This window comes from Bubalus bubalis, chromosome 24 (genome assembly GCF_019923935.1).
Source record: "Bubalus bubalis isolate 160015118507 breed Murrah chromosome 24, NDDB_SH_1, whole genome shotgun sequence".
Taxonomy (NCBI): Eukaryota; Metazoa; Chordata; class Mammalia; order Artiodactyla; family Bovidae; genus Bubalus; species Bubalus bubalis.
The window spans coordinates 16,919,377-16,946,260 of NC_059180.1; the positions used below are offsets into that span (position 1 = coordinate 16,919,377).

Consider the following 26,884-nt stretch of genomic DNA (forward strand, 5'->3'; position numbering starts at 1 on the left):
GCTCCAGTATTCTTGCCTAGGAAATTTCACGGACAGAGGATCCTGGCCGGCTGCAGTCCATAGGGGTCACAGAGTCAGACAGACTGAGTGACTAACACACAGCACCATGTCTGGCAGCCACCTGGGCTGGCCGCCTTCCCTCCCTGGGCCATGCTCCCCCTCCGCCAAGTTTGGCGGCACCTCTGTAGTGTCTCCCCTTTGCTCTGATTCCTATCTCAGGGTCTGCTTCTGGGGAGCCTGAACAAGATGGCAGAAATTTAAACTCAGGTCTGTCTGACTCCACCCTCCGCAATCCTAGTAACTGAGTGAGGAATGACTCTGATGGGAGAAAGAAGATGGAGGCGGTGAAGGAGCTTGGGAGGAGACCTGGTTGGGGAGGAGGAGAGGGTCTGGTCTCCATGCTGAAGGAAGAGGCTCCTCGGGGAGGCACCAGTCCAGGAAGGTGGTCAGAATGCTAACTGCTTGCCTGAGGAACTGGGGTGCGCGGTGGGCACATATACTGTGGTTTCATGTCAGGTGTCAGGATGGGGGCTTCCTGGAGGAAGAGGTCAGGAACCAGGGCACGGAGGCGGCTGGGAAGTGTGATCTCCTCTGATAACAGAGGAGAGCAGGAAGCACATGCTAGGGATGGGCTGAGAGCCCTGGCATGTTCAGAGCCCCACCCCAGAGCACCACCGACTCCCTGCTTGGACCTAGCATCGCCCCCTCCCAGGGGAGCCCTGCAGAGCGGCAGGAAGCCCTGGGTGGAAAGAGGTCATGGGGCTTGTCTTGGGGGCAGCTGGGAGACAGGAGGAGGAAAGGCCAGATCCCTGAGGCCTGAGGATGGAAGAAAGAATTGAAGGAGTGTCTGGCCCTGAATGCAAGCCCTGGGTTAGAGAGTGGGGACAGCCAAGCTCAGGGGAGCTGCAGAAGCCCTGCATCCCTAGCCCAGCCCCGGCACTCACTTCACCTCCCAAGCATCAGGTGCATTCCCCGGGTCAACAGCCCGTGGAGAATTCCTTCTTTTGTGCCCCCAACAAATACTGAGCTGTGCAGGCCCTCCATCTTGGCGCTAGAGATGCACCCAGGAGCCAGGTCAGACAAAGCCCCTGCCTGTGAGGCGGGGAGTCTAGAGGAGAGAATCAAGTGAGATGTGAACTCAGAAACAAATAAGACGATCTCAAGAGCTAAGGAATGAGATGATAAAGCGGGATCCAGGAGACCCCTTTAGAGCCACTTCTTTGAGGAGCGGCTGGAACGGGGACTTAAGGAGTGAGAAGGAGTCAGCCAAAGAGCCTTCTGGGCAGAGGGGTGGCAGGTGGCAGGTCCCCAGGGTAGGGACAGCCAGCCCTGGAGGCCTCGTGGCTGGGGTGGGGAGAGCAATGGGGAGGTGGGGATGGATGGCGGGCAGGAGGATGGGGCTGGGGGACCCAGGAGGTGGGACCACGTGAAGGAGTTGGCTCTGCAGTGGGGAGCCCAGGGGCATTTTGAGCAGGGAAGAGATGTACCCAAGTTATTCTCTCTTTTTTTTTTTTAGTATTTAGTTTTTATTTGGCTGCACCGTGTCTTATTGTGGCACATGGGATCTTAAGTTGTGGCATGCAGACTCTTGGTTGTGTCATGAGGGCTGTTAGTTGCCTCATGTAGAGTCTAGTTCCCTCACCAGGGATTGAACCCAGTGCCCCTGCATTGGGAAATGAGGAGTCTGAGCTAGTGGGCCACCTGGGAAGCCCCTTACCCAGGTTATTTATCTGTATCTGTATCTACATCATCTTTATCCATACCCATGTCTACCCGTCCTCCTTCTATCCATATGCACTGTGGAAAAAAGGACAGAAGGGGAGGAAGAGAGAGACCAGGAGAAGAGCTTAGACGCCGTCGCCATCATCCCAGGAGTGATGGTGGCCTGACCTGCGACAGCAGAGATAAAAGTGGGTGAATTCAAAAACCTTTTGCTGGAAGAGCTGTCAGAGTGCCTGTTTGTGTTCCTCCAGAGCAGATCCCGAGATGAAGATTCAACAGCAAGTGCCTTATGTGGGGCATCCCAGAAAGTGCAAATAGGCGCCCGGCAGGCAGGCTCCGCAGGGAAAGGCAGTGGCAGGTGAAAGTCACCTTCCAAGTGGTCATCAGCAGAGCCTCCGCTGGGGGACTCGGGGAGCCAGGGCAGAGCACGTGGTCTGAGTTATCCCCCCAGCCATGACAGCAACTCTCCTTGGGCCTTGTGTGAGGGCTGCTGGAGTGGGGTGGGCTGGGGTGCATGAATCTCCTGGGGTGGATTGGAGGAAGTCTCCACAGGAGGTGAGCAACATGCTTCACTTGGGGGGAGGGGGCACCCACAACATCAGCTTGTCTGATTGGAGGTGAGGAGCGGGCCAGGAACCTAAGATATGCTCGGAAGTTTCTAGTCAGCTGTCAAGGGTCAGATGTCACCCACTGATGGAAATGGAGAGGATGAGTTTGAGGGGGATGCAATGATACGGCATCTGTGTAGAGTTTTAGGGGTGTGTAAGGTTGAAAACAGAGGCCGTTGAAGCTGGGGGACTGCTGAGATGGTCTAGGGTCATATAGGGTGGGGAGAGATGGAGAAGCCACGAGGTCCTAACACCCTGGGGCTCAAAGAGAACCATGGAAGGGCTTCTCTGGTGGTCCAGTGGTTAAAACTCTGTGCTTCCTATGCAGGGGGCATAGGTTTGATCCCTGGCCGGGGGACACCCACGTGCTGTGTGGTATGGACAATAAATAAATAAATAAAATTACTGTAAAAAATTAGGTAGCTTTTAAAAAGAGAATGAGAAGCAGGGAAGCTGGTGGAGAAGGGGCTGCGGCTCCCAGAGGTTTTTCAAACCCCAGCTTCTTGGGGAAGAAAGGAAGTGTGGACCCCACAGTGCCTCTGCCAGGTGTGCCTTTCATCAGGTAGCCAAGCTAGTGGGTTGGCTGTCTTTCCCCTGGAACCAGTGGAGGCGCTGGGGACTCAGAGTTCGAACAGTGAGGTAGAGAAAGACCCGGTCTGCTGTTGGAGCTGAGGGCAGGGGCAGCAGAGTGTGGGCAGGATGCTGGCTGGAGGACCCTGGTCACTGTCATTGTCCTGAAGTGGGCTGTGTGTGGCCACGTGAAAGTCATTGATTCACTCACGTATTCAACACATCTTTGCTAAAGACGCTTCTCTGGGCTGGGCGTTGCATGCAGGGCTCTGGAACATGGAGATGAAGAAGCGGAGTCTGGGCCCGGGAGCTCCCAAAGCACTGCTGTAGTGTTGGCCAGAGCCACCGTGGGGTCAGCGCCGCCACTGTGACACGAGGCCAGGCGCCTCATCCTGCTGAGTGAGGGAGGGGTGGAGAAGAGGAAAGAGAGGGGTACTTCGTTTCCAGGCATTCCGGCTTGGTTGAATTCTACAGCTATAATGATGATACCTGGACTTAATGAGGAAAACAGCCAACCGGAAGAGCTCCGTCAGCCCCACCAGGTCTGATGGCAATATCTCACCCTTGTGGATGCTCTGAGGACTTTACGTTGATCTTCTCCCTCTCATCTAACCCCAAACATATGTGAGAGTTGGACCATAAAAAAAGCTGAGCGCTGAAGAATTGATGCTTTTGAACTGTAGTGTTGAAGAAGGCTCTTGACGGTCTCTTGGACTGCAAGGAGATCAAACCAGTCCATCCTAAAGGAAATCAGTCCTGAATATTCATTGGAAGGACTGATGGGTGAAGCTGAAGCTCCAATACTTTGGCTACCTGATGTGAAGAACTGACTCACTGGAAAAGGCCCTGATTCTGGGAAGGCAGGAGGAGAAGGGCGTGACAGAGGGTGAGTTGGTTGGATGGCATCACCGACTTGATGGACGTGAGTTTGAGCAAGCTCCAGGAGTTGGTGATGAACAGGGAAGCCTGGCGTGCTGCAGTCCATGGGGTCACAAACAGTCAGTCACAACTGAGCTACTGAACTGAACTGAACTGATAGACCCATTTTACAGACAGGGAAAGTGAGGCCCAGGGAGGTTATGGTTGTGCCAGGAAGTGGATGTGTGCCCAGCCTGTCTGGTTCCAGAGCCCATACCCCGAGTCATCAGGGATGGTCTGCCATACCCCATGCATACCCCAGGCGGCCTTTGGGGGTGCAGGGCCCAGCCACAATGGACTGGGTTCTCACATGGGTCATGGGCTAGAGAGCAGCCTGATACCACCATCCAGGGAAATGACACCATCTGCAGAATGTGGCCTCTTAGCTGCTGGTGGAGTTTGGGCCAAGAAAATGTTTTGGAAAGGCCTGGATGCATTTTGCAATATTTCTGTGCCGAGCAACTGTTCAGATCTGGTGGTGGCCTGACTCCCCAGCAGGAGGCACGGGGGAGAAGGAGTGCCAGGGAGCCCGCGTTATTAAACACTTACTGAGTGCAGGTTCTGCTGAGCACTTCATAGCCGCTGGCACAGCCCTGGGAAGGAGGGGTAGTTGTTCTTATTGTACAAACGGCGAGACTGAGGCTCTGAGACGTGGACTGACTTTGTCAAGATTTCTGATGGGATCTCTGGGCAGGATGGCTCAGCTTGGCATGTAACTCTTTCCCTTTATCCTGGGAACCAGGCTGTTCCTGCTCTGGCCCCCAAACTCCTCACCTCATCTCTTCCCTCTCTCCCCTGCCTCATTTGGCTCCAACCACCATGGCCTTTCTCTTTCTTGCACAAGTAAAACTCATTCCCCACCCCCACCCCAGGACCTTTGCACATGTCCTTCTCGCCACCTGGAATGCTCTTCCTCTAAATCTTTGTTTGGCTGGCTCTGTCTCCTCTCTAATCTCAGCTGAAGGCCACTTGCTCAGAGAAGCTCCCCTAACCCGCACCAGCTTCCCCTGTCAATCACTGTTTTCTTCACTGTGTCCGTACCTCTTTGAAATTATATTTGCACACCTGGTTTTGGTTTTGTTGCCTTTCTCCACTGGGTTCCATGAGATTAGGCACCCTGTCTCTTCTTAATTAATAATTTATCAATTAATTAATATTACATATTAATATGTAATATTAGAGGAGCCTGCCAGGCTCCTCTGTCCATGGTACCCTCCAGGCAAGAATACTGGAGTGGGTTGCCGTGCCCTTCTCCAGGGGATCTTCCCAACCCAGGGATCAAACCTGCGTCTCTTGTGTCTCCTGCATTGCAGGCAGATTCTTTACCCACTGAGCCAATATATATATATATATATATATATTATATAATAATATAATTAATTAATTTATCACTTCTTTTTGGCTGTGCTGGGTCTTTGTTGCTGCGTGCAAGCTTTCTCTAGTTGTGGCGAGCAGGGGCTACTCTCTAATTGCATTGTGCAGGCTTCTCTTTGCGATGGCTTCTCTTGCTGCAGAGCACAAACTCTAGGCGCACGGGCTTTGGTATTTGCAGCCCGAGGGCTCTAGAGCACAGGCTCAGTAGTTGTGGCTTTATTCGCCCTGAGGCATGTGGGATTTTCCCAGACCAGGGATTGAAACCCGTGTCCTTTGCATTGGCAGGTACATTCTTAATCACTGGACCACCAGGGAAATCCTAGGTGCCTTATCTTCTGTTTTGTTCACACCTGTATCCTGAGAGCCTAGAACAGTGCATGGCACACAGTAGGTGCTCAATTACTGCTTTAAACTTCTCATTTTCTCACACTGTATCCCCCTTGAGAACTCACTTTTATATAAACAGTTACATGAACTTTTGCTTTTCTTAACTGTTCTAAAAGTTGCTATTTTTTTTCTGGGGCTACTGTGATATAGATTCTGCCACTTATTTATTTTTTTTTTTCTGAGCAAAGCGTTTGGTTTTGAAACCTACCTTTGGGGCTCTGCAGTGCCACCAGCGAGCTCAGGAGCTCCTCAGATGTGACATTTCATGGAGGCGATGCTGCCATATGGTCCAGGTGTTTGAGTCTTCCTTTTAGGGGCAACTGGGGTTTGCAGCTGATTGCAGCTGTCAAGTTCAATGCCCAAGACAAGCTTCTGACTTTGCCAGGTGTGTCTGTGAGGCTGAGCTGGCTGAGAGGCTGTCACTTGCCGGGTACAGAGGTGGCTTCTGAGAGCTCTGTCTAGACGTGTCTCTGCCGCTGCTGCCCTCAGAATAGCAGAGGGAATTTCAAGGAAGACTTTTCTGGGCTCGGAGCAACTTGGCATTTTTATTAGACCAAAATCAGATCCAATATAGTACTGCCTGAGTTGGCTTCCTTTATTAAAATAGAAACAGACAATATTTCTGAAATAAATATCAATGCCAGCTTGCTGGGCACACAGCTTGCAGGTTTCTGAGACCCTGGCAGTGAGGTAGAGAGAGCCAAGCCAGCATCAGTATCAGAATCCCCTGGAAGACTCCTTGAAACACGGATTTCCCAGTCCCACCTCAGAGTTTCCGGCTTCTTGGAACACAGATTCCCGGGCCCCGCTGGAGTTTCCGGCTGAGGAGGGTGGAGTGTGGGATCCTGCATTTCCAGGGCTGCTGCTTCTGCTGCTCCATGGACCAGACTCTGAGCAACACCTGGCCCCAGGCTCCTGCCAGGAGGGAGTCTTCATTTTGTCACCTGCTCTGCTTCCCTGGTGGCTCAGATGGTAAAGAATCTCTGCAATGCAGGAGACCCATGTTCGATCCCTGGGTTGGGAAGATTCCCTGGAGAAGGTAATGGCAACCCACTCCAGTACTCTTGCCTGGAAAATCCCATGGACAGAGGAGCCTGGTAGGCTGCAGTCCATGGGGTTGCTAAGAGTTGGACACAGCTGAGCGACTTCACTTTCACTTTTCACTTTCATGCATTGGAGAAGGAAATGGCAACCCACTCCAGTGTTCTTGCCTGGAGAATCCCAAGGACAGGGGATCCTGGTGGGCTGCCGTTTCTGGGGTCGCACAGAGTTGGACATGACTGAAGCGACTTAGCAGCAGCAGGCTTCCCTGGTAGCTCAGATGGTAAAGAATCTCTGCAATTCAGGAGACCCATGTTTGATCCCTGGGTTGGGAAGATTCCCTGGAGAAGGGAATGGCAGCCCACTCCAGTATTCTTGCCTGGAGAATCCCATGGACAGAGGAGCCTGGCGGGCTACAGTCCACAGCATTGCAGAGTCGGACATGACTGAAAGGACTATCACTCACTCACTGGGCTATTCAGCAGCTTCTGGGTGGAAATTGCTGCTTCTGGAGTCATGTCTCTTCCCATGCATCCCCCAAAGACACAATCTGAATCATATCTTCTTCACCTGCTTCCAGCTCAAACCCTCCCATGAGAGCATCCTTGGTGGGGTAGGTGTCAGGTCTGTGCCGACTCCTCCCGGACATTCCCAAGAAGCCTTCTCCCACCATCCCACCCCTGCTTCAGCTTTCTTTCAGTCACTCAGCACTCTCGGAACCCTTCTCTGCTAACTCTCTCCCCACTGGAATGGAAATGTCAGGAGGACGGGGACCTTGTCACCACATTCGTGCCTGAAACAGGGTTGCTCCTCAGGACCTTTCCAGTGAATGGTCCAGCTCACTTCATCCTAAGTTCCTTGGATTTCGAGCAACAATGTTATTTTTCTTGGCTCACAAGTCTGGGTGACTCCAAGCTCAAGCTGGGTCATTGTTCTTCTTTATGTCCATTTTTGCCCCCCTATAGTTAGGGGCAGGCCAGGAATCTGCATCAGGTAAGTCTGATGACGCAGAAGAAACCCCAGGTACAGGAGGAACCCTGTACCCCCTGGGGGGCTGCCGGGTCGCTTACACCTGGCACCCAGCATCTTTGCAGTTGCAGCCCTCTGCTCCTTACCCCTCCAGCCCTGTGTGCCGGGCTTTCCAGCCTTACAGACCATCTTACCTTCCTCCGGCCACCATCGCTATGTTTTTCACACCTCCAAAAAGCTTCATTTACCTGCCAAGGACCTATTTCACACTCTGTTCCTTCTGCCTGAAGTGACCTGCTCCCCGCCTCCGTTTGGCAAAAAAAAAAAAAAAAAATCTACCAGTGGAATTTTGAGCTTCATGGGGCTTTCCAAGTCTAGGTCAGATGTCCAAGAGTAGCTAGCAATCAACCCCCTCTCCAGTCCCAACAGAGGAGGTTGTGTTCACCTCTGCATTTCCCTGCCCTGACATTTGAATAGATGAGAGAGAGGTTTACAGTGTTTCCAAGCCCAGCCTCTAGGGGTCAAACCTCAAGGATGTAACCTGTCTGGACCTGGGTTTCTTCATCTGTATGATGGGCATAGTGATGGCACCTAACTTCCATTTCTGACGATTGAATGAGTCAATGAACGCAGGGCACAGTGAGTGGCTCCCTGGCACAGTGAGAACTGGAGGAATGTTTTCTCCTGTCATCTCTTTCTCTTTTTAAATTTATTTCTGGCTGCACTGGGTCTTCGTTGCTTCACTCGGGTTTTTCTCTGTTTGTGGTGAGCTGGAGCTGCTTTCTAGCTGTGGGGCACAGGCCTCTCATTGCAGCGGCTTCTCTTGTTACAAAGCACAGGCTCCAGAGCTCGGGCTCAGTAGCTGTGTTGCATGGGCTTTGTTGCTCCTCGGCATGTGGGATCTTCCCAGACCAGGAATCAAACCTGTGTCCCCTGCACTGGCAGACGGATTCTTATCCACTGCACCACCAGGGCAGTCCTGCTCTTGTCGTCTCTTCCCCCTCCCTAGGCTGTGGGCATTCAGAGGACAGGTCTGCATCTCACTCATGTCTCCAGACCCAGCACCCAGTGGGGAGGCTGACACAGAGTAGGTGCTCAGCAAACAAGGAAACGAAGGAATCAGTGGCTCTGGGGAGAGGTGGCAGGTCCCGTGGACTCAGCCTGATCCCAAGTGTGGAAAAGAGATGAAGAGAATGTAAAATGGTCAGTCCCCAGAAGCTAGACTCGAATGAAGAGAGGGATGGAATTCCATTTGATCTCCTAGGACAAGCCACCCCCAAAGCAGACTGGAAAACCCAGCCTTCCCCCTAGCAGGAATCCCACACAAACCTGCTCTTCTTCCCTAGTCCTCCATCGTTTGTTCTTTCAACAAATCTATGCTCTCAACACTGTGTGTGAAATTGTGCTGGGTGCTGGGGACACGATGATGAATAAAAGCAGAGCTAGTCTGTGTCCTTGGGTTGTATACAGCCTAGAAAAGGAAAATGGAACGAAACAAGTGACCAGATATTACCAAATATGATAGAGTCTCAGAAGCACCCTCAGGGTAGAGATTGACGGAGCAGGGTTGACTTGGAGAGGCAGTCAGGTGGCCGTGGCAGAGGAGTGATAACATCACTAGCTGGAAGGGTATCCAAAGCCAGACAGCTCAGTGCCAACCTTGATCCATCTCCCTATCTCTCTCCCACATCCTATATCTGTCTGGAGGTAAGAGTTCCAGATTGGGCAGCCGGGACAGTAGGCTCTGGATATGACCCATGAGTCCTGGGGAGAGTAAGTCAGCACCTTGGACAGCGGATGGTGCGGTCCATCTGGCTCTTCTGTATCAGGCGCGGCTCCTATGGGGTCAAGAATGCCAACACCAGACATCTCCCCACCCTCACTGATTCCTCTACCAGCTTCAGAGCACCTTGGACAAGTCACTTCCCCTCTGATTGTCCCGATTTCCCTTTCTGCGTGTTGGTGATGCCATTCTTGGTCTCAACGGGCCCTTCCAACCCAATGAATTTGTTTTGGAACAGTGATTGCAATTTCATACATTTCAACAGAGCTAAGAGCTGATCTCTTGGGATCTCAGTGCCTTGGGGAATTTCAAGATGGTGATTCCCCACTAAGGGATTGTGATGTTAGGACTGGAAGAGACCAAATGTTAAAAAAAACTTCATGTTTAATATCTCGACTAAAAAGAGAAGATAAATCACAACTTATGAGAACCTCCCATGGGTTGACTACTCTGCTATGCTGGGAGGTTCCAAGGGGATTTAAAACACAGTACTTGCAGCCAACCGTCTGGGTGAGGCCTTGGACAAATCTCTTCCCACCTATGGACCTTGGCCTGCTCATCTGTGAAGAAAGGTGGCTGAACCTCAACCCCCTCTATCCTGAGCATTTGTTATTTTTACATCTCTCTGAGGTTGCATAGTAGAGGGCTTCTAGCAGGGGGGCTTGCTGGGTCTGCTGATGCCTTTACAACTAACATCCATTTGCAGGCCCAGAGAGGTGAAGCCACTTGTCAAAAGTCAAACAGCTTAAAAAAAAAAAGTCGCTCAGCTTGTTATTGGCAGAGCCTGGATTTGAACCTCTGATGATCGGACTCCAAGTACAATTCACCCCCGCCCCACAAGCCTGTACCCAAAGGAGGAGAGGCTGAGCGAAGAGCCTCTCAAATGTACAGAGAATATGTCCATTTGATCTGGGAAGATGGGGGGAGCCTAGGCCTCCAGTGCAGGGATCACTCCATCCTCCTCCTGAGTGATTTATTCATTTATGAGCTCAGGACTTGCTCTGGGCCCAGCCAGCTGCTGGGGTCTGCAGGCTCCAGGATGGAGCAGACTCAGTCCCCACCAGCACTGAGTCTCCCCAGGTTAGTGGCAGGGATCTTGACAACAGAAAGTGACAATCACGGGAGAGAATGACGTGCAGCGTGGTGTACGGGTGCAGAGGTCCATGGAGTGCTTTGCAGAGGAGGGAGCATTTGGGTGAGGACCTGGGGGCTCAACAGCCAGAGGACAGCAGGGAAGAGCACATGGCCCAGGGACCAGAATGCGCAAAGCCATGGAATAGAGTCAGGGGACAAAGATGCAGGCCAGGGAGCAGTCAGAGGTCAGAAGTGGCTCCTGCAGGCTGAGTCCAGCCTGGGAGATGCTGCTTGGCCCACCGGTGGTTTTAAATGCTTTAAAAGCCTTGTGTGCATGCTAAGTCGCTTCAGTCATGTTCGACTTTTTGCAACTCTATGGACTGCAGCCCACCAGGCTCCTCTGTCCATGGGATTCTCCAGGCAAGAACACTAGAGGGGGTTGCCATGCCCTCCTCTAGGGGATCTTCCCAACCCAGGGGGAAGAAACTGTAACTCCTGTTGCAGGCAAATTCTTTACTACTGAGCCACCAGGAAGCCCTTGAAAAGCCCTTTAAAATCACTTAGAAGCCAGGAGATTTGATTTCAAAATCCGGATTGTCAGTTTCTCTGAGCGTTTTGGAAGATCGGAGCCCACATTCCCTGGGGCAACAGTTGGCCAGAGCTAAGGAAAGGCTGCTTCTGACCGCTTCACCCTGTTATGTCATTGGTTTGGGCCCAGTGGACATGTTAAGGTGGGATTCCCTGATCTGTAACATAAAGATTTTTTCCCCCCTGGCTGGTGATTGACCCCATTGTAAAGGGCCCCAGAGAAGAACTGAGTGGGGAGTCGTGGTAGGCCAGTGGGGTACGTGGTGAGGACAGGGCTCCTCCCACTGTAAATGACTCTGGATCCCAAGCCTCTCCTGGGATCCAGGGAACAGGAAGCTTGATTTTTGTTTTGGCCTCGCTGTGTGGCTTGCAGCCCTGAGCAGTGAGGGTGCAGAGCTCGAACCATTGGACAGCCAGAGAATCCCCTGTATTTGATTTTTTTAAAAGATATGTATTTATTTACTTTGGGCTGCATCAGGTCTTGGCCGCAGCATGTGAGATCTTCCGGTTGCGGCGCTCAGGTTTCTCTCCAGTTGTGGCTCGGGATCCAGGCTGCACGAGCTCTGCCGTTTACTTGCTCAGGGGTGTCTGACTCTTTGCGACCCCATGGACTATAGCCTGCCAGGCTCTTCTGTCCATGGGATTCTCCAGGCAAGAATACTGGGGAGGGTTGCCGTGCCCTCCTCCTGGGGGTCTTCCCGACCCAGGGATTGAACCCCGGTCTCCTGCTTGTGGCCGGCGGGCTTAGTTGTCCTGCGGCACCTGGGATCTCAGTTCCTTGGCCAAGGATCAAACCCACGTCCCCTGCGCTGGAAGGCAAATTCTTAAGACCAGCAAGGAAGTCCTAGGAAGCCTGATTTTTACTCGAAGAAGGATAAGGATCACGGCCCCTCCTTTCCCCTAAAAACACATGATCACTTTCCCTCTGTTCCATCAAACTCTCCAAGGTTCTGCTAGTTGGCAACTGTAAGAGCAACTACAATCATTTCTAAATACTCATTTAGAAAAACAATCAAACCTTTCTGTACACCAAATATTTGCTTTTCGATTAAAAAAAAAAATCCCAACACCTATATCTTGGCAGCAAGCACTTTCAAAGAATGCAACTGTTTCAGTGACTGGGGCCAAAACAAATGATTTTCCTAAGGCCAAACGATTCCAGAATGTTTGCCGAATGTTTGCCAAATGTTTTCCACCCCTTTTTAAAAATCTAGTAAAATTAGCAAAGCACCAACATTAAAGAATATTAAAAACAGAAGAAAAGCCAAAGGGGAAAAAAAATGACGTGTGCACACTCCCCAGCATTGGCACAATCTTCCTCATCTTTGCCTGTTCCCTTCCTGCCTTTGTTATGAGGAAGAATCTCCCAATAGTCAGAGCTGCTTTGGGGATGGAGGGAGAATAATGAGCTGCCCGCCCTTGGAGGTGAGCAAGCAAGAATTCTTGGCTTCAGCAGGAATTTCTACCTCAAGGGGCTTGCTCTGAGGGATGTCTGACCCTAAAGGATGAGAAGTTATCTGAGCAGAACACATTTAAAAAAAAAAATGCTGAAGTTTGGAATCAAGAAGAAATTAATTCAACCCAGCAGCAGTGTAGCTGTGAATCCTAAGGCGGCTGCTTATGCTGGCTGAGCCTCAGTCTCCTCATCTGTAAAATGGGTTCAGGCTTTTCGGGACAACCTAGCATGGTGTGTGGACTCTAAGTGCTCTGTTGCGGCTAGTTTGCTTCCTCGCCCTTCACACCCATCCCACTCCCCATTCCAGGCAGTCTCTCCTCCCCACGTTCCTCTTTGTTCTCATCTTTCTGGCTCCAAGGAGTCACCATGGAATGTTCTCCAGGGGTTGAGCCATCTCTCTCCTGGGCTAATGGTCTCATAGTGACAAGGCTGGTGGAGCACCATTCAGGGTGGGTGCTCTTAAGAGAAGGAGACCCCTGAGGCCAGAGAGCGGATGTCTGGAGGGCTTCCTATAGGAGGAGAGATTTGAGCTGGGCTTTGAGGGTTCAGTTTGATAGTAGGTACAAGGACATTTGAAGCAGGTCCCAGCTTGGAGGTGGAAATGGTCTAGTGAGTTAGGAAGACTTGAAGGTGGTGCTTGGGTGAAGGCAGGGGAGCGAGCTTCCGAGAATCAAGAAAAACAGAAGAGTGAGCATGCACGTTGGATCAGATGAGCCTCCCAGCCCCTCTGCTTGCCCAGGCGGAGCAGAGGCTGTGGTCATAGAGGACCAGCCTTGGCCCAGGGAGCAGCTCAGGGCTGGCTTTGGGATGTCCACACACTCGCTCGCTCAAGTTAGCGTCAAGTAAGAGTCAAGTAAGGTCGGGGCTCTGGAGTCATCTACATGATTCTCCTTCTAACCCTCCCATAGCGCCTTGAGCACATTGGGAGCACGCAGTGGACCCCAGGGAAGCCTGATGGGGTCGGGGGGTGGTGGGAGACAGGGGAAGCCTTTGGGTGGGTGAAGGGTGGAAAGAGGGTGGGTGGATGGCTTGAGTGGGGTGGGCGAAGCGAGGGCAGGTGGGTGTGCAGGGTTGGTGGTCGGGCAGTGGGCAATAGTTGGATGAGAACATCTGTGAGTTAAGGGCTGGAGACTTGACGTGTGGGTGCGGATGTGTTGGCAGGTTGGGAAGCAGACAAGTAGGTGGGTGAGGTGAAAAGTGGCCGGGCGGGTGGATGGGTGGGTGTTTTGGGTGATGGGTAGATGTGTGTGTGGAGAGCAGGGCTGGTGGGAGTGTTCTGGGATGCTGCGAGGATGGATGGGATGTTGGCGGGTGTGTGATGTGTTGACAGGTGGGAGATGCTTGACTGGGTTTTAAGGCTCGGGGAGTCATGGTGGGGATAGTGTGTGAGCGGAATGGTGGGTATATTGGTGGGTTGGTGAGTGGATGGCAGCGGGTGTTGGCAGGCGGATATCTAGGTGTTGGTGGATGGGTGGGCAGAGAGTGGCTGATGGGGGCGTGGCAGAGATGGAGAGTTGGGTCAGTGGATGGTGAGATGCTGAATGGAACAGTGAGTGGGTGGAGAGTTGCATGTAGGTGGACAGATGGGTGGATGGGGAGTGGAAGGGGGCGGTGGGGCATGGGTGGAGGAAGGCAGCTGTCAGTACTGACCACCCTGTCCCCTTGGCAGGACACCAGCCACACATGGGGGATCCCTGGCCCCGGAGCTCGGCACACGAGGCAGCAGAACTGAACCGCCAGTGCTGGGTCCTGGGGCACTGGGTGTGACCGTGAACAGCCTGGTTCCAGACCTCGGGCCATCATCAGCACCAGCCCCCTGCCACAGGATCACTGGTCTGGCGCCTTTGGAACCTGGCCTGTGTGCTGTGAACTCAGCCAGCCTGCGTGGGAGACACGTGGGCTGCCCTGCCCACGGCTGCCTGGGTCTCAGCGTCCTAGAATTGGGGCCAGGGCGTCTGAGGGGCTGCACAGGCCTGCACAGTATGACCTGGGGACAGCCACTCTGACTCCTGCCTCCGTCATGTGCAGAGCCCTGCTGGGTGCAGCTGGGATGCTGAGAAGGACACGGACCTTGGCCGCTAAAGGGCTGGGACCCACGAGCCAGCCAGGAAGTCTCGGAGGTCCCCTGTTGGGGACAGGGAATGAGTGGGGCTTCTTGAAAGAGGGGCTGTGGCCTAGGCCCCGCAGCGGGGGAGGGTCCCACTGCAGGCACACAGCAGGGACTCAATAAATGCTTGTTGGATCTGTTTTCTTGCCATGTGTGGAGGCCAGTTGCTCTCTGGGCTGTGGCTGCCCCTTCGTGGCCCCATCCTATCAGGTCTTTAAGGAGCCTGAAGATGAGACAGCCCTGAGTGTGCTGGTCAGGGTTAGATGCTGAAGTGTGGGTGGGTGGGAGGAAAGGGGGATGGTCCTGTAGCTGAGGCTGGGTTGGGGGGATGGGGTCAGGATAGAGCCAGGCTGGCAGGCTCTCTTGGATTCCAGAGGGTGGGGAGGTGGGCGCCAGGCAGGCAGGACACTGGAGAGGGCCATAAATAGGCCCTCAAACCCAGGCCCTCAGCCACCCTGACCCCCATGGGGACCCTTTACCCTGTGTCTAGAGTCACATTTATATCAAACCTTAGGGCTTAGATGCCTGGAGAAACAGATTCCTATTATGAAGATGAGGGAACTTAGGGTCACAGAGATGAAGCATCTTGCCCAAGATCACAGAGCTAGCAAAAGCAGTGTTAAGGGTTTGAATTAGGACTCCTGACTCCAAGAGGCCTTGTCCCTTCCCAAAGGATTTCTAGAGATTTCCCTCAAGGAGAGAATGTTGTTCTTCATTCTTCTATAAACACATCATCCAACCAACCATTCATCAATCCATTCATCCATCCATCATCCACCCATCTATCCTTCTATCCATCCATCCATAACCCATCCCTGCATCCATTCATCCATCCATCTATCCATTTGTCCGTCCATTCATCCACCCATCTATCCATCCATTCATTCATTATCCATCCATCCACCCCCCATCCCCCATCCATTCATCCATCTGTCTATCCATTTGTCTGTCTATTCATCTTCCCATCTATCCATCCATCCATCCATAACCCATCCCCGCATCCATTCATTCATCCATCTATCCATTTGTCCATCCATTCATCCACCCATCTATCCATCAATCCATTCATCATCCATCCATCCATCCATAACCATCCATCTATCCATTTGTCCATCCATTCATCCACCCATCAGTGGTCATTCTTCCTTTTACCAGACATCCATCCATCCATCCTTTCACGTATCACCTGCCCTCATTATTCAGCCATCCATCTGTGTATCCATCTACTCAATGATACAATTCCTTGTGCTCCTACTGCGTGCCAAACACCGTGGCAGGCACTTGAGATAGGATGCTAATTCAGAGACAGTGTCTGTCCTCAGAAAGCTCACAGATGGGCAGGACACAAACTAGACAGGTGAAGACAGAACAGTGTGTGGAATGTTCTGGGACCAGGCAGCCTGGGTGCCGATTCCAGCTCCTCCACTTGAGATCGGGGGCACATTACCTGACCTCTCTGTGCCTCACCCCTGTGGGCATGTGGGGATCATCAGTTCACATACTTCTTAAAGCTCTTCTGAGGGTTAAAGGAGCTAATATACGTGCCTTTAGAACAGAGCCTGGCACATAAACGCTCTGTCGGTGTTTGCTGTTTTCTCAATGAGGGGAAGTTGGCGGGGGTGGGGGTGTGTGTGCTGCAGAAGCCCATAGGCAGCACCTGCTTGTAGGAGGGAGTGGGGCTCGTGGGAGGCTCCTTTGGGAAAATGACATTTAAGCTGAGATATGACGTTGTCTAGATGTCAGGCAGGCAAGAGTGTAGAGGGAAAGAAAGTTGGGAACATCATAGGAACTTTGGGATAGTCTAGATGGCAGGTATGTGGAGAGAAAGAAGGGCAGCAGATGAGAAATCAGGCCGCAGATGTTAGTGGAGCTGGAGGGACTGAAGCCTCTTTAGGAAGGATCTGCGGGAGATGCTTTCAGGCAAAGCGGGGAGCACCCAGCTGAGCATCCCAGGAAGGTCTCCGCAGCTCTGGGCAGAGAACAGATGTTGGGGGACAGCCCCCATCCTTGTCCTCACCACATGTGAAGGGAGGGGAAAGGGTGAACTGGTTCAGAGTGGAGTTCCTGGGACAGCACAGTGAAGGCAGATTCAGGAGGGAAAATGAGCTGATGTGGGAGGGTGGGAGGGGAAAGTCAGCGATGACACTCAGGTTAGGGGCTGGGGGGAGGTGGGGGCAGGTTCAGATGTCTTGAGTCTCAGGTGCCTGGGAGATACCCAGGTGGAGATGTGTGCTTATTCACCCATTCATTCATGCATTTGTTAATCAAGTCAGTGATTCATTCATCTAGTAACTATTGTGGACCTACTGGGTGGGGCAGGAGCTGGGTCTGGGAGAGAGACTGGGACTCAAATAAAAAGGCTTTGCATATCAGGGTGAAGAGGTCAGCTGGGCGAGAAGAAACGGCCGCAGCAGCTCCAGCTGCAGACTGGGCAGGGGCATGTCCAATGGGAATCTGGCCCTGGGTACCTTGGAGCTCTTTATTCTCTTCTAGGATCCTTTTGAAGTTGCCAAGTGGATCACAGAGGTCCGGGAGATGATTTTTTGTTGAAACATGGGCAAAGTTTTTATCTATTTTAATAGTTGTGTTTATGTAAATTGTGTATTAGGAAAAAAATGTATAACGGGCACGCGAGTGCCGTTGATTTCACAGACGTATTGCTTAGGATGAAGCCAAAATAGGCATTTAAGTTAAAAGGCAAAAAAGTTGGCTTAAAGAAAAATATTAAATAAATAATCGTGCAAGTGCTATGTGATGATGGAATGCGGACGCCTCAAGCAAGGGCCATTCTTACCCTCTGCTCAGCCCAGAGAGGGATGGGGAGGACGGGGGAGGCTCACGGGACCACTCACTCAGGCTTTAAGTCCTTTTGAGTGCCTGCTGGGCAGGGGGAGAGAAGTAACTGCCATTCAGTCCCATGGAGGCTGCAGCAAGAAGGCTGCAGTTTAGACAAAAGGAAGCACTTCCAGGCAGGCCAGGTGAGCAATCCCAATGGGTCCCTACTGGGAATTACTGGGAGGGTTGTCTTCATGCCACTCTGTCTGCCTGCACCTGGGAGCAGGGAGGACCACCTGGTTTGAAAGCAGGGGTCCTGGGTGAGCACACAGAGGCCTGGATGGGGAGGCAAAGCCCCCTCCTCCCACTCCTGCACAACTTTTCCTGCCCATCCCCTGCACCAAGCAGACCATCCCTCTCCACAGATAGAAAGGCTGTTGGCCTTGGATGCTGACCTTGACCCTCATAGGCTGGCTTGACCCACAGCCCAGAGTAGCTCTTACACAGCCTGTTCTGCCCTGGACACCTGCTTCCAGCCTCCCTGTAGCCACACACCTGGGCTTGTGTGGACACACCCACCTCAACATTGTACAAACTTGAGTGAGCAATTGTTCATGCACACGTGCTAACCCACCCACGTCTGTGTGCGCCCGCTGACGCTGAGCACACACTCCTGTGTGCACGTGCTGGTGCTGGATACACACCAGCCCTGGACCTGGGTGTGCACGTGCCCACCACCCTGAATGGGGCTCTGTCGTGTTTGCTCAGGTGTGTGTGTGTGTGTGTGAGCGCACGTGCTAATTCGCTTCAGTCGTGTCCGACTCTGTGACTCCATGGATTCTGGCCCACCAGGGTCCTCTGTTCATGGAATTCCCCAGGCAAGGATACTGAAGTGGGTTGCTAGGCCGTCTTCCACGGTATCTTCCTGACCCAGGGATCGAACCCGCGTCTCATTGTCTCCTGTGTTGGCAGGCAGGTTACGACTAGCGCCACCTGGGAAGCCACCCTGTGCTAGGTTCAGTCTCTCAGTAGTGTCCAACTCTCCACCCCCTTTCTCCTCAGGTGCCTCGGGGCCCTGGTCCTTCCCCTGCCTGGGGGCTAACTGGCAGGTCCAGGCCGCTGGAGGTCACTGGGCTGACTGCCCCTTTGGGCTGGTGGCTATGACGAGCCGTCTTCCCTGCAGCCTCCACCAAAGCCCACCCATCCAGCCACACGCTCCCTCGGGCAATGGTAATGTCAACTTGATTCATGGCCATTCATCCGCCGGCAGCCGGGCCTGAGGACGCAGTGTGCTGGGAAGCCCATCCCTGGGGGAAGCTGCTGCCACCAGGGTGCCAACCCCTCGTTTGGGAGGAAGTGGGGACAGAGGAAAGCACCCAGGGCTGAGGAGTTAGTTAAAATCCCGAGACTATTGCTGACCTGTGTGGGTCTTCATTCATCGAGAACTATTTGCCAAGGGGCTTCCGTGTGGCAGGCGCTGAGTGTGCACTGGAGCTGCCACGGCGAGTCAGAAAGGCACCGATTCCATCCTCGTGGAGGGCGTATTCCAGGGAGGAAACAGAGATGACTCTGATAATTCCAAAGCAAAAGTTTTCAGTTCAGATTGTGAGAAGTGCTGTGTAGGCGAACCACAGAAAGTCCGAATTTAAACTGCAGGGGTGAGAGTGGGCCTCTCAGAGGAAGGGCCATGGCAGCAGGGACTGAGGGGTGAGGAAGGAGGTGGTGAGATGGTGTGGGTAGAAGTCAGAGCATGTGTAAAGGCCCTGGGGCTGACAGAATGCCGTGTGCCTGGGTGCAGCCCTGGGGCAGGACACGGTGCCTGTAGCCCCAGGTGAGGGCATGAGGGTTGCTGCTGAGTGTGCATCTGGGGTCAGCTGGTGTGGGGCCTCATGGTGATGGGAAGTTTGACCTTCACCCGAAGGCTGCAGAGAACCGCTGACAGGAGGGTTTTAAGAGGTGGACACATCGGCTTTTCATTTTGGGAAGTGCATCCGGGTCTGGGAGATGGGGTGAAGGGCTGAGGCAAGGTGACCAGAGAGGGGCTGCTGTGGGTCCTGCTGGGAGGTGGGGAGGGAGTGAGGGGGTAGGGAGCGCCGGGACTGGACCGGCCTTTCTCTGAGCCTCCCTCCTGGGCTTCGATGCTATGCAGGCAGGGATGCTGTAGGCCACGCGGGGCCTTGGTGAAAACCAGGAAAGACTGTTCTCCAAGTGGATGACTTAGAAAAGCCCTTGTCCCCAAGCCAGGAGAGATGGAGCCCTGGAGCACACAGCCTGGGGGGCCTGGAGTCTCGCCCCCCTCGCCTCCCCACCGGGGGCTGTGGGCAATGAGCACGTTACACCGCCCCACTGGAGGACAGCCCCGCCGCGGGACCGAAGACAACGACCATCAGTCATGAGGAGAAACCAATCTCTTCCACGTGGAGATTTATTGCGTAGACAGACAGGAAATCACAACGCGAGACCTCTGCCCTGTGCCCACGCGGCCCGGCCCACCATACCCTGGTAATTGCTTCTTGGGCCATAATTCATCTTGGACGGATGCTGTCTGAGCCTCGGCCTGCAGGGAGGCTGGAGGCTGGGGAATGGCCAGAGGCCTGGCAGGGGAGTGGGCAGCGGGCAGAGGCCAGGACTGGCCAGGACATGGGGGAGGGAGGGGCCCTGGGGCTCTGGGGGAGCAGGAAGGGGCCTTTGCTCGGGACGAGTTCCATGCCAGGAGGCCAAGACGGTACGTCAGGGCATGAAGTCCCCTTCTACATACACTCCTGACCCTCCCTCCCCTGGAACTTCCAGGGTGGGTGGGTGGCTGTCAGGTGGAGGGAGGGGTGCACGCAGGGTGGGTTAGGGAGAGGAGGCAAGAGAGGGGCGCCACAGGTCAAGAGCTGGCATGGGAGGGGAGACAGCACTCACTCTCTAAGGCTGGCGCCCTTCATGGACCAACCAGCCCAGGCTGGGGGGAATCCAGGAAAATCAGGAGGGCCATGCTGCCCTTTTGAGCAGCCTCCCATCTCAGCCCCCAGGCCACTCTTGCTGTGAAAGCCTCAGTTTTCACACCTGTAAGACGAAGATTCATGAGGTTCTCACGGCAAGTACACTGGGGTGGTTTGCCATTTCCTCCTCCCGTGTCGAAAAGCAGAGACATCACTCTGCCGACAAAGGTCTGTACAGTCAAGGCTGTGGTCTTTCCAGTGGTCATGTATGGTTGTGAGAGCTGGACTGTAAAGAAGGCAGGGCGCTGAAGAATTGATGCCTTCACACTGTGGTGCTGAGAAGACTCGAGAGTCCCTTGGACAGCAAAGAGATCAAGCCAGTCAATCTTAAGGGAGATCAACCCTGAATATTCACTGGAAGGACTGATGCTGAAGCTGAAACTCCAGTATTTTGGTTATCTGATGCAAACAGATGGCTCATTGGAAAAGTCCCTGATGCTGGGAAAGATTGAGGGCCAGAGAAGAAGGCGTCAGAGAATGAGATGGCTAGACAGCATCACTGATGCAATGAGCAAGAACTTGGGCAAACTCTGGGAGATGGTGAGGAATAGGGAGGCCTGGCGCGCTGCCAGCCATGGGGTCGCAAAGAGTCAGACACGACTGGGCGACTGAACAAGAAGAAGATGAGGGCCATTGTGGAACTCAGCCAGTGTGCCCTGCCTCCCAGGAGATGCTCCTAAGGATGCCCAGAGTGACTCTGAGGAGCGGGTGCAGCGGGCGCCCTGAGGCCTGGGTAAGGAAGCCGAGGAGGCATGGGCGTAAGGTTGCTCACAGCTAGGAGGTAGTGGGGTCTGGACTCGAACCCTGGCCAGGTGGCCCCCGGTTGCTCTCCATCACCAACTCGCTGGGAAATGGGTACCTGCAGCATGAGGTCTCAGCATCAAACCATGATACGCGGCTTCAGTGACGAACCCATAGAGCATCCGGGTCAGATGAGAGCTTAGTATGTACTGACTGACATTTATTTGGCTTCACTGGGTCTTAGTCACCGCATTCTGGATCTTTAGTTGCAAAGTGTGGGCTCTTAGGTGCGGCATGTGGGATCTAGTTCCTGACCAGGGATCGAACCCAGGCCCTCTGCCTTGAGAGCGCAGTCTTAGCCACTGGGCCCCAGGGAAGTCCCTGTACTGACAGTCATGACTTTGGTTGTTATTATTACAGAAGATGACTGCTAAAGCCTGCCCCCGTGTCAGGAGTGTGTGTGAGTGGACAGCTTCCCAGAGGCTGGGAGCCGGGAAGTGGTGTCATGACTGCCATGCAGAGGTCCAGGGACATGCCTGACCGCCAGCCCCAAGCACCCAGAGACACACAGCCCGTTGGCAGGGGCCCCCATACCTCCCCCCGGCACCTGTCCTGGGCCTGTTCCCTGACTGGACACCAGAAGCGCGAGTTGATGGGCCCCAGGAGAGCCTCCGCGTGCGCAGGAGGGGGGAACCCCATCACTGTCACCCCGTCCCCTTCTGCTCCCCCATGTAAATGACCTGTCTGTCTCCAGGTGTGAATGCGGAGGCCTGTAGGGCTGTGAAGCGCGAAGCCATGCGGGGAGGGCGGCAGGCCGAGCGCGAGACGACAGGGGCGGGTGGCGAGTGTGGTGACTGGGGAGCCGCTGCCCGGGCTCAGGGCCAGCTCCGGCTTTTGGGACCATCTGGTAACACGGGACCGGAGCTGCCATGGCTTCCAGTTTTTTTAGAGAAGCAAGGAACTGGCAGACCAGTGCAGCCAGCCAATCCCGAGGAGGCTGAGGGTGAGGCTGAGTGATGGGGAAGGGGAGGTGCTGGGGCCTTGGGAAGGGACCACGCTGCTCCAGGCGGGGTGGGAGGTGAGGTCTGGGGAGGGACTCAGGACATCTCAGCAAACGAGCCCGAGTGTGGGGGCAGGGGCCACTGGTCTGGCCACAGAAATGGCCTTGGCAGGCTCTGGGGGACCCTCTCAGGTCCGGTGCCAGTGCTGGAGCCAAAGAACAGACAGACAGAAGCAGGTCCTTCCCTCTGTGGGTCAGAGAAGGCGGGTCCCCAGGGGACGGAGGCCCGAGGGGAGGCTCCCCTGGGAGACTCTGCCTGCTCTTCCTTAACCCTCTTGTCAGCTGCGGCCAAGATTCATTCCCTGCAGCCATGCCTGGGTGCCAACCAGCCTCCGTGCCCCTGACGGCTGCAGCTCGGGGCTGATTTACAGCACTGTAGATTACAGGGTTGGGGTGGGACCCAGGGAATGGGCAGGGAAGCGGGATGTGGAGGGAGAGGAAGGCCTCTGCTCTCCAGAAAGCCTGGGGGTGGAAACTGCAGCTTCAGTCCGCTGAGGTCACTCCACCGACCCCCCTGGGCAAGAGGGGCGGGGCCAGGAATAGTCCCTTCCCTCTCTTTACCTCCCTGGAAAGGCGAGGAGGACTGGGGCGAACCAGCCCCGGGCATTCATGGAGCCTTGCATCAGGGACTGTGGGCCTCCCTGCTGGCTCAGATGCTAAAGAATTTGCCTGCAATGCAGGAGACCCAGGTTCAATCCCTCGGTTGGGAAAATGCCCTGGAGAAGGGAGGGGAACCCACTCCAATTTTCTTGCCTGGAGAATCCCATGGATAGAGGAGCCTGGCGGGCTATACAGTCCATGGGGTTGAAAACAGTGGGACTCGACTGAGTGACTAATACTTTCACTTTCAGGTCAGGGACTGCAGGCTCGGGGGAGCCAGGAAGGACGCGGGGGCCGATGTTCATGCTGAGCTAGGATGGGAGCTGTGGTGGAGGGTCAGCTACATAGGACCTGTAACTGGATTTACTTAGCTCACTCGATGTTTGTTAACTTAGAGCCAACATTTAAAATCTAGATTTCACATTAAAAATAAACACAACACCTGGATTCCTGGCTTCTTTCAACCCCCCTGAAGATCTGGCGTGGAGGGACCCTGGGCTCTGAGCCGCAGAAGGTGCCTGGGCTGCTCTGTTGACCAGGTCCTGCAAGGCCAGCTTTGCCCCCTGGTGTTGCTTGCCTGGCCCGTGAACAATAGGGACCCAGGCCCAGCGCTCTGGCTGGTGGTTGGAAAGGCTTAGAAGCTGGGATGCTCAGCCGGCCTCCCCGCCCACGGCTGGAATGCAGGGAGGGCTGGCCTGCGTTCACAGTCTCCTGGGCTGGCCCAGAGACACAAGCCCTGGTAGTACCAGGCCCTGGCAGGGCAGGGCCCCTCTGTCTTCACAGGAACTCAGAGGGGAGCCGGGGGCGGGATTGGCCCAGTAGAGGCCCAGCCGTTATCCCTACATGCTGGCAGGACAGAAGCCCTCTCCCCTCTGGCCAGTTTAATAGATGGAGGGAGGGTCTCCAGAGGGCCCCCTCACCCAGCCCCCAATACAACTGCTGGCAACTGAGCTGCAGTCTAGACCACTAGCCCCTTCAACTGAACCTTCTTCCTACTCGAGGGCTGCTTTATCCGGACGCTGATACTCACCCTAAAGGAAGTGGGGGTGGGGAACCGCAGGAGGAGCAAGCAATCAATTTGGGGGCTGTGCTTTCAGGATCCACTCATACTGAAGGGAAACCCCAGGGTCCAGGAAATTTCACCCCAGTTCTCCCGTGGTTATCTCAGGATTTGTATACTAATAGCTCCCCAAGCTGAGTGTCTTGGGCAAGTTACTCAGCCTCTCTGCGCCTTAGTTCCTGTTTCTGTAAAAGGAGGATTGTAATCACACCTACCCTCCAAGGCTGAACTCGGGTGAAACGAGTCAGTTCCAGGCATATGTGCTAAGTCACTTCAGTTGTGTCCGACTCTGTGACCCTACCACCAGGCTCCTCAGTCCATGGGATTCGCCAGGCAAGAATACTGGAGTGGGTTGCCAGGCCCTCCTCCAGGGGATCTTCCTGACCCAGGGATCGAACCTGAGTTCCTTACGTCTCCTGCTTTGGCAGGCGTGTTCTTTACCACTAGCGCCACCTGGGAATAACAGCTGCTGTGAACCATATGCTGCTGCGGCTAAGTCGCTTCAGTCGTGTCCGACTCTGTGCAACCCCAGAGACGGCAGCCCACCAGGCGCCCCCGTCCCTGGGATTCTCCAGGCAAGAACACTGGAGTGGGTTGCCATTTCCTTCTCCAATGCATGAACGTGAAAAGTGAAAGTGAAGTCACTTAGTCGTGTCCACTCTTAGCGACCCCATGGCCTGCAGCCTGCCAGGCTCCTCCGTCCATGGGATTTTCCAGGCAAGAGTACTGGAGTGGGGTGCCATTGCCTTCTCTGGTAAACCGTATGGGCTTCTATTATCTGGCCAGGATCACGACCTCATTCACAGGTGGGAAGAGGGAGTGGCCGGCCTCCAGTGGACTCAGTCCATTCTTGGAGGCAGCACAGTCTCCCTCTTGTCTGACCCCAAATCTAGCACATCAGACCATATTCTTAATAACATCTTTTATTGATCTTGCAAGAGAAAAAAATAGAAATTTATTTTAGAGTTAATGCCTGTACAGCTTTTTTCCCTCCCCTCCTAACTTGCATGGTACATACAATTATTATAAATATCAACTGAGATCCTGGGAGCAAGTGAGTGTGGTACTTGTGTGATCTCCCAAACATATCTGACCTGTTACAAATGCCTCAGGCGGGAATAGAAGGCTGGGCTCCCTTTAAAGCCAAGGTACTAGTTTTGGTCACTAAAAGTCGATCAACTCTCCCCCTCTCTGCTGCACCACCCCCGATTCTCCTGGGAGTCTGGAGGCCCAGAGGTGGAGGTGCTTGCCACATCCGGGAGGGTGAGGTGAGCCTAGAAGCTGGGGGCTTGGAAGCTACCAAAATTATGGATCTTCTCTGGGAGAAACAATTCCTTATCTTCACGTCGGGCCCCACGCTCCTAATGAAAAACGCATTTGCATAGCTGCTCGGCTGAAGCTGCAAAGCTCATAAAGTATTTGCTGGGGCTTTTGGTTGCATAGGAACCTTCTTGGAGTACAGTACGGCGGCAGTGGGGCCGGGCCGGGAGCCAGGAAAACAATGGATTAATATTTGGAACGAGAAATTACCAACCACTGGGAAACCAATGAGGTCCCTGATCTGTGCTTGTTACACAGATGAAAATAGATGCGATCTGGGCTTCACATGGCTGGTGGGGGCAAGGCACATGTCCAACTTGCCCAGAAGCTGCTGGAAGAGGGCAAAGGTGTGGGGACCCCTGGGCAACAAGAACCTCACTGCCTGGGGCCCAGGACGCAGAGGGACAAGAACGGATGGAAAGGGAGAAAAGCCTGGATCAGACAGAGGGAGTCCGCCCCCCACCCCCAGGCCAGTTCAAGTGGCAGGGGGCATGGCCTCTGGGGCTGAGGGTGCGGCTGTGGCACTGGTCTTCTGTCTCCCGGCCTGGCATCTACAGGGCATCTGGATGGGCCCTCCGGGCCTCTGGGGTAGGACGCTGCCTGCCTGTCCTGTCTGGGCCTGGCAGCACTGTAGGGACCGGGGCCTGCATGCCGGATGGGGGTACAGGGCCGACTCAGGGCGGCAGGCGGGTTCAGCTCCCTCAGTTCCTCAGTTCCCGATCCCTTCTCGGGCTTAACCAGAGGACAGAGATACAGCATGACCAGGGACCCTCATAGGATCCCTCCTTCTCCACCGGGCCTGGGTGGGACCTCCCAGCCCCGGGATGAGTGAAGGGGTGGTAGCAGTCCAGGAGGGGTCCAGGGGAGAACCCCACCCTCTCGGCCAGCTCCGCCAGCCCCAGATGAGGCAGGGATGCGGTGGGGGTGGGGGCCTCCGAAGGCAGGGCCCCATGCCTGTTGGTGTTGGTGTCTGAGGCCTGGTCTCCTCCACCTGGCTCAGCCATGCCCCGGGCCCTGGGGCGGCTGGCTGGGAGGCCTCGCCAGGCCACGTCACTGTGTTACCTCGAGTCAGGCAGAGCCCACGGATCCCATGACGGGTCCAATTTGCGGGATCTTACCAGAAAGTCACGGAGCCAGGAGTCCCTGGGCTCCCCGTGCTGACCCCAGGACCGCAGGGGCCAGTGGAAGACCACACACCCATTCTTCCCCCTGAACTCCTGTGTTTCCCAGGGCGGTTCACCCCTCGAGTCCCTTCTTCCCACTGGGCCCCTCTGCACTGCAGCTCCCTTCTGCCCTCTGGGGTCTGGGGTCTGGGCAGGCCCGCACGAATTCCTGAGGGCCAGGGACGCAGGTGCTGCATGGGGGCTGGTGATGGAGCCCCGTCCTGGCTGAAAGGACCAGCCCCGCTCCTTCGCCGGTCAGCACCGCCATGGTCTCGCTGTCTCCTTCTCGCTGATGCAGGTTTTGGGGCGTAAGGCTGTGGAGGGGGAGCACAAGAGGAAGCAGTGTTACCTAGCCTCCATCCCCCTGCCCTGGGGGTGAAACCCACACCGCCCGGGGTCTCAGCACTCAAGGCCCCTGGAGACCTGGCCTCTGCCCCCAGCAGCCTCCAGCTCGGAACAGGCTCGCCCACACTGTTCCCTCTGCCTGCCCAGCCCTGTGCATCTTTTAGGATCGAGTTCAAGCATCCCCTCTCCGGGAAGCCCTCACCCTTCGCATCCTCTCTGGGTTTCCCATGGTCCAA

The 26,884-nt window shown here is 54.5% G+C and overlaps 2 protein-coding genes across 5 annotated transcripts in view; one reads left to right on the forward strand and one right to left on the reverse strand.

Annotated features, from left to right (window-relative positions):
* Positions 1–17,345, forward strand: part of GSG1L (GSG1 like) — a 254,575-nt gene extending 237,230 nt beyond the window's left edge. For all 4 annotated transcript variants that reach the window (XM_025274751.3, XM_044935653.2, XM_044935654.2 and 1 more), the window contains one exon: positions 14,160–17,345. In XM_025274751.3, coding sequence (XP_025130536.1) covers positions 14,160–14,257 — 98 coding nt within the window. In that variant the 3' untranslated portion in view covers positions 14,258–17,345. The remainder of the gene's footprint in view (positions 1–14,159) is intronic.
* A 7,382-nt stretch (positions 17,346–24,727) lies between these two features.
* The window catches only part of KATNIP (katanin interacting protein), a 236,339-nt gene continuing 234,182 nt past the window's right edge, over positions 24,728–26,884 (reverse strand). Inside the window, exon 28 of the mRNA XM_006070561.4 lies at positions 24,728–26,617. Coding sequence (XP_006070623.4) covers positions 26,559–26,617 — 59 coding nt within the window. The 3' untranslated portion in view covers positions 24,728–26,558. The remainder of the gene's footprint in view (positions 26,618–26,884) is intronic.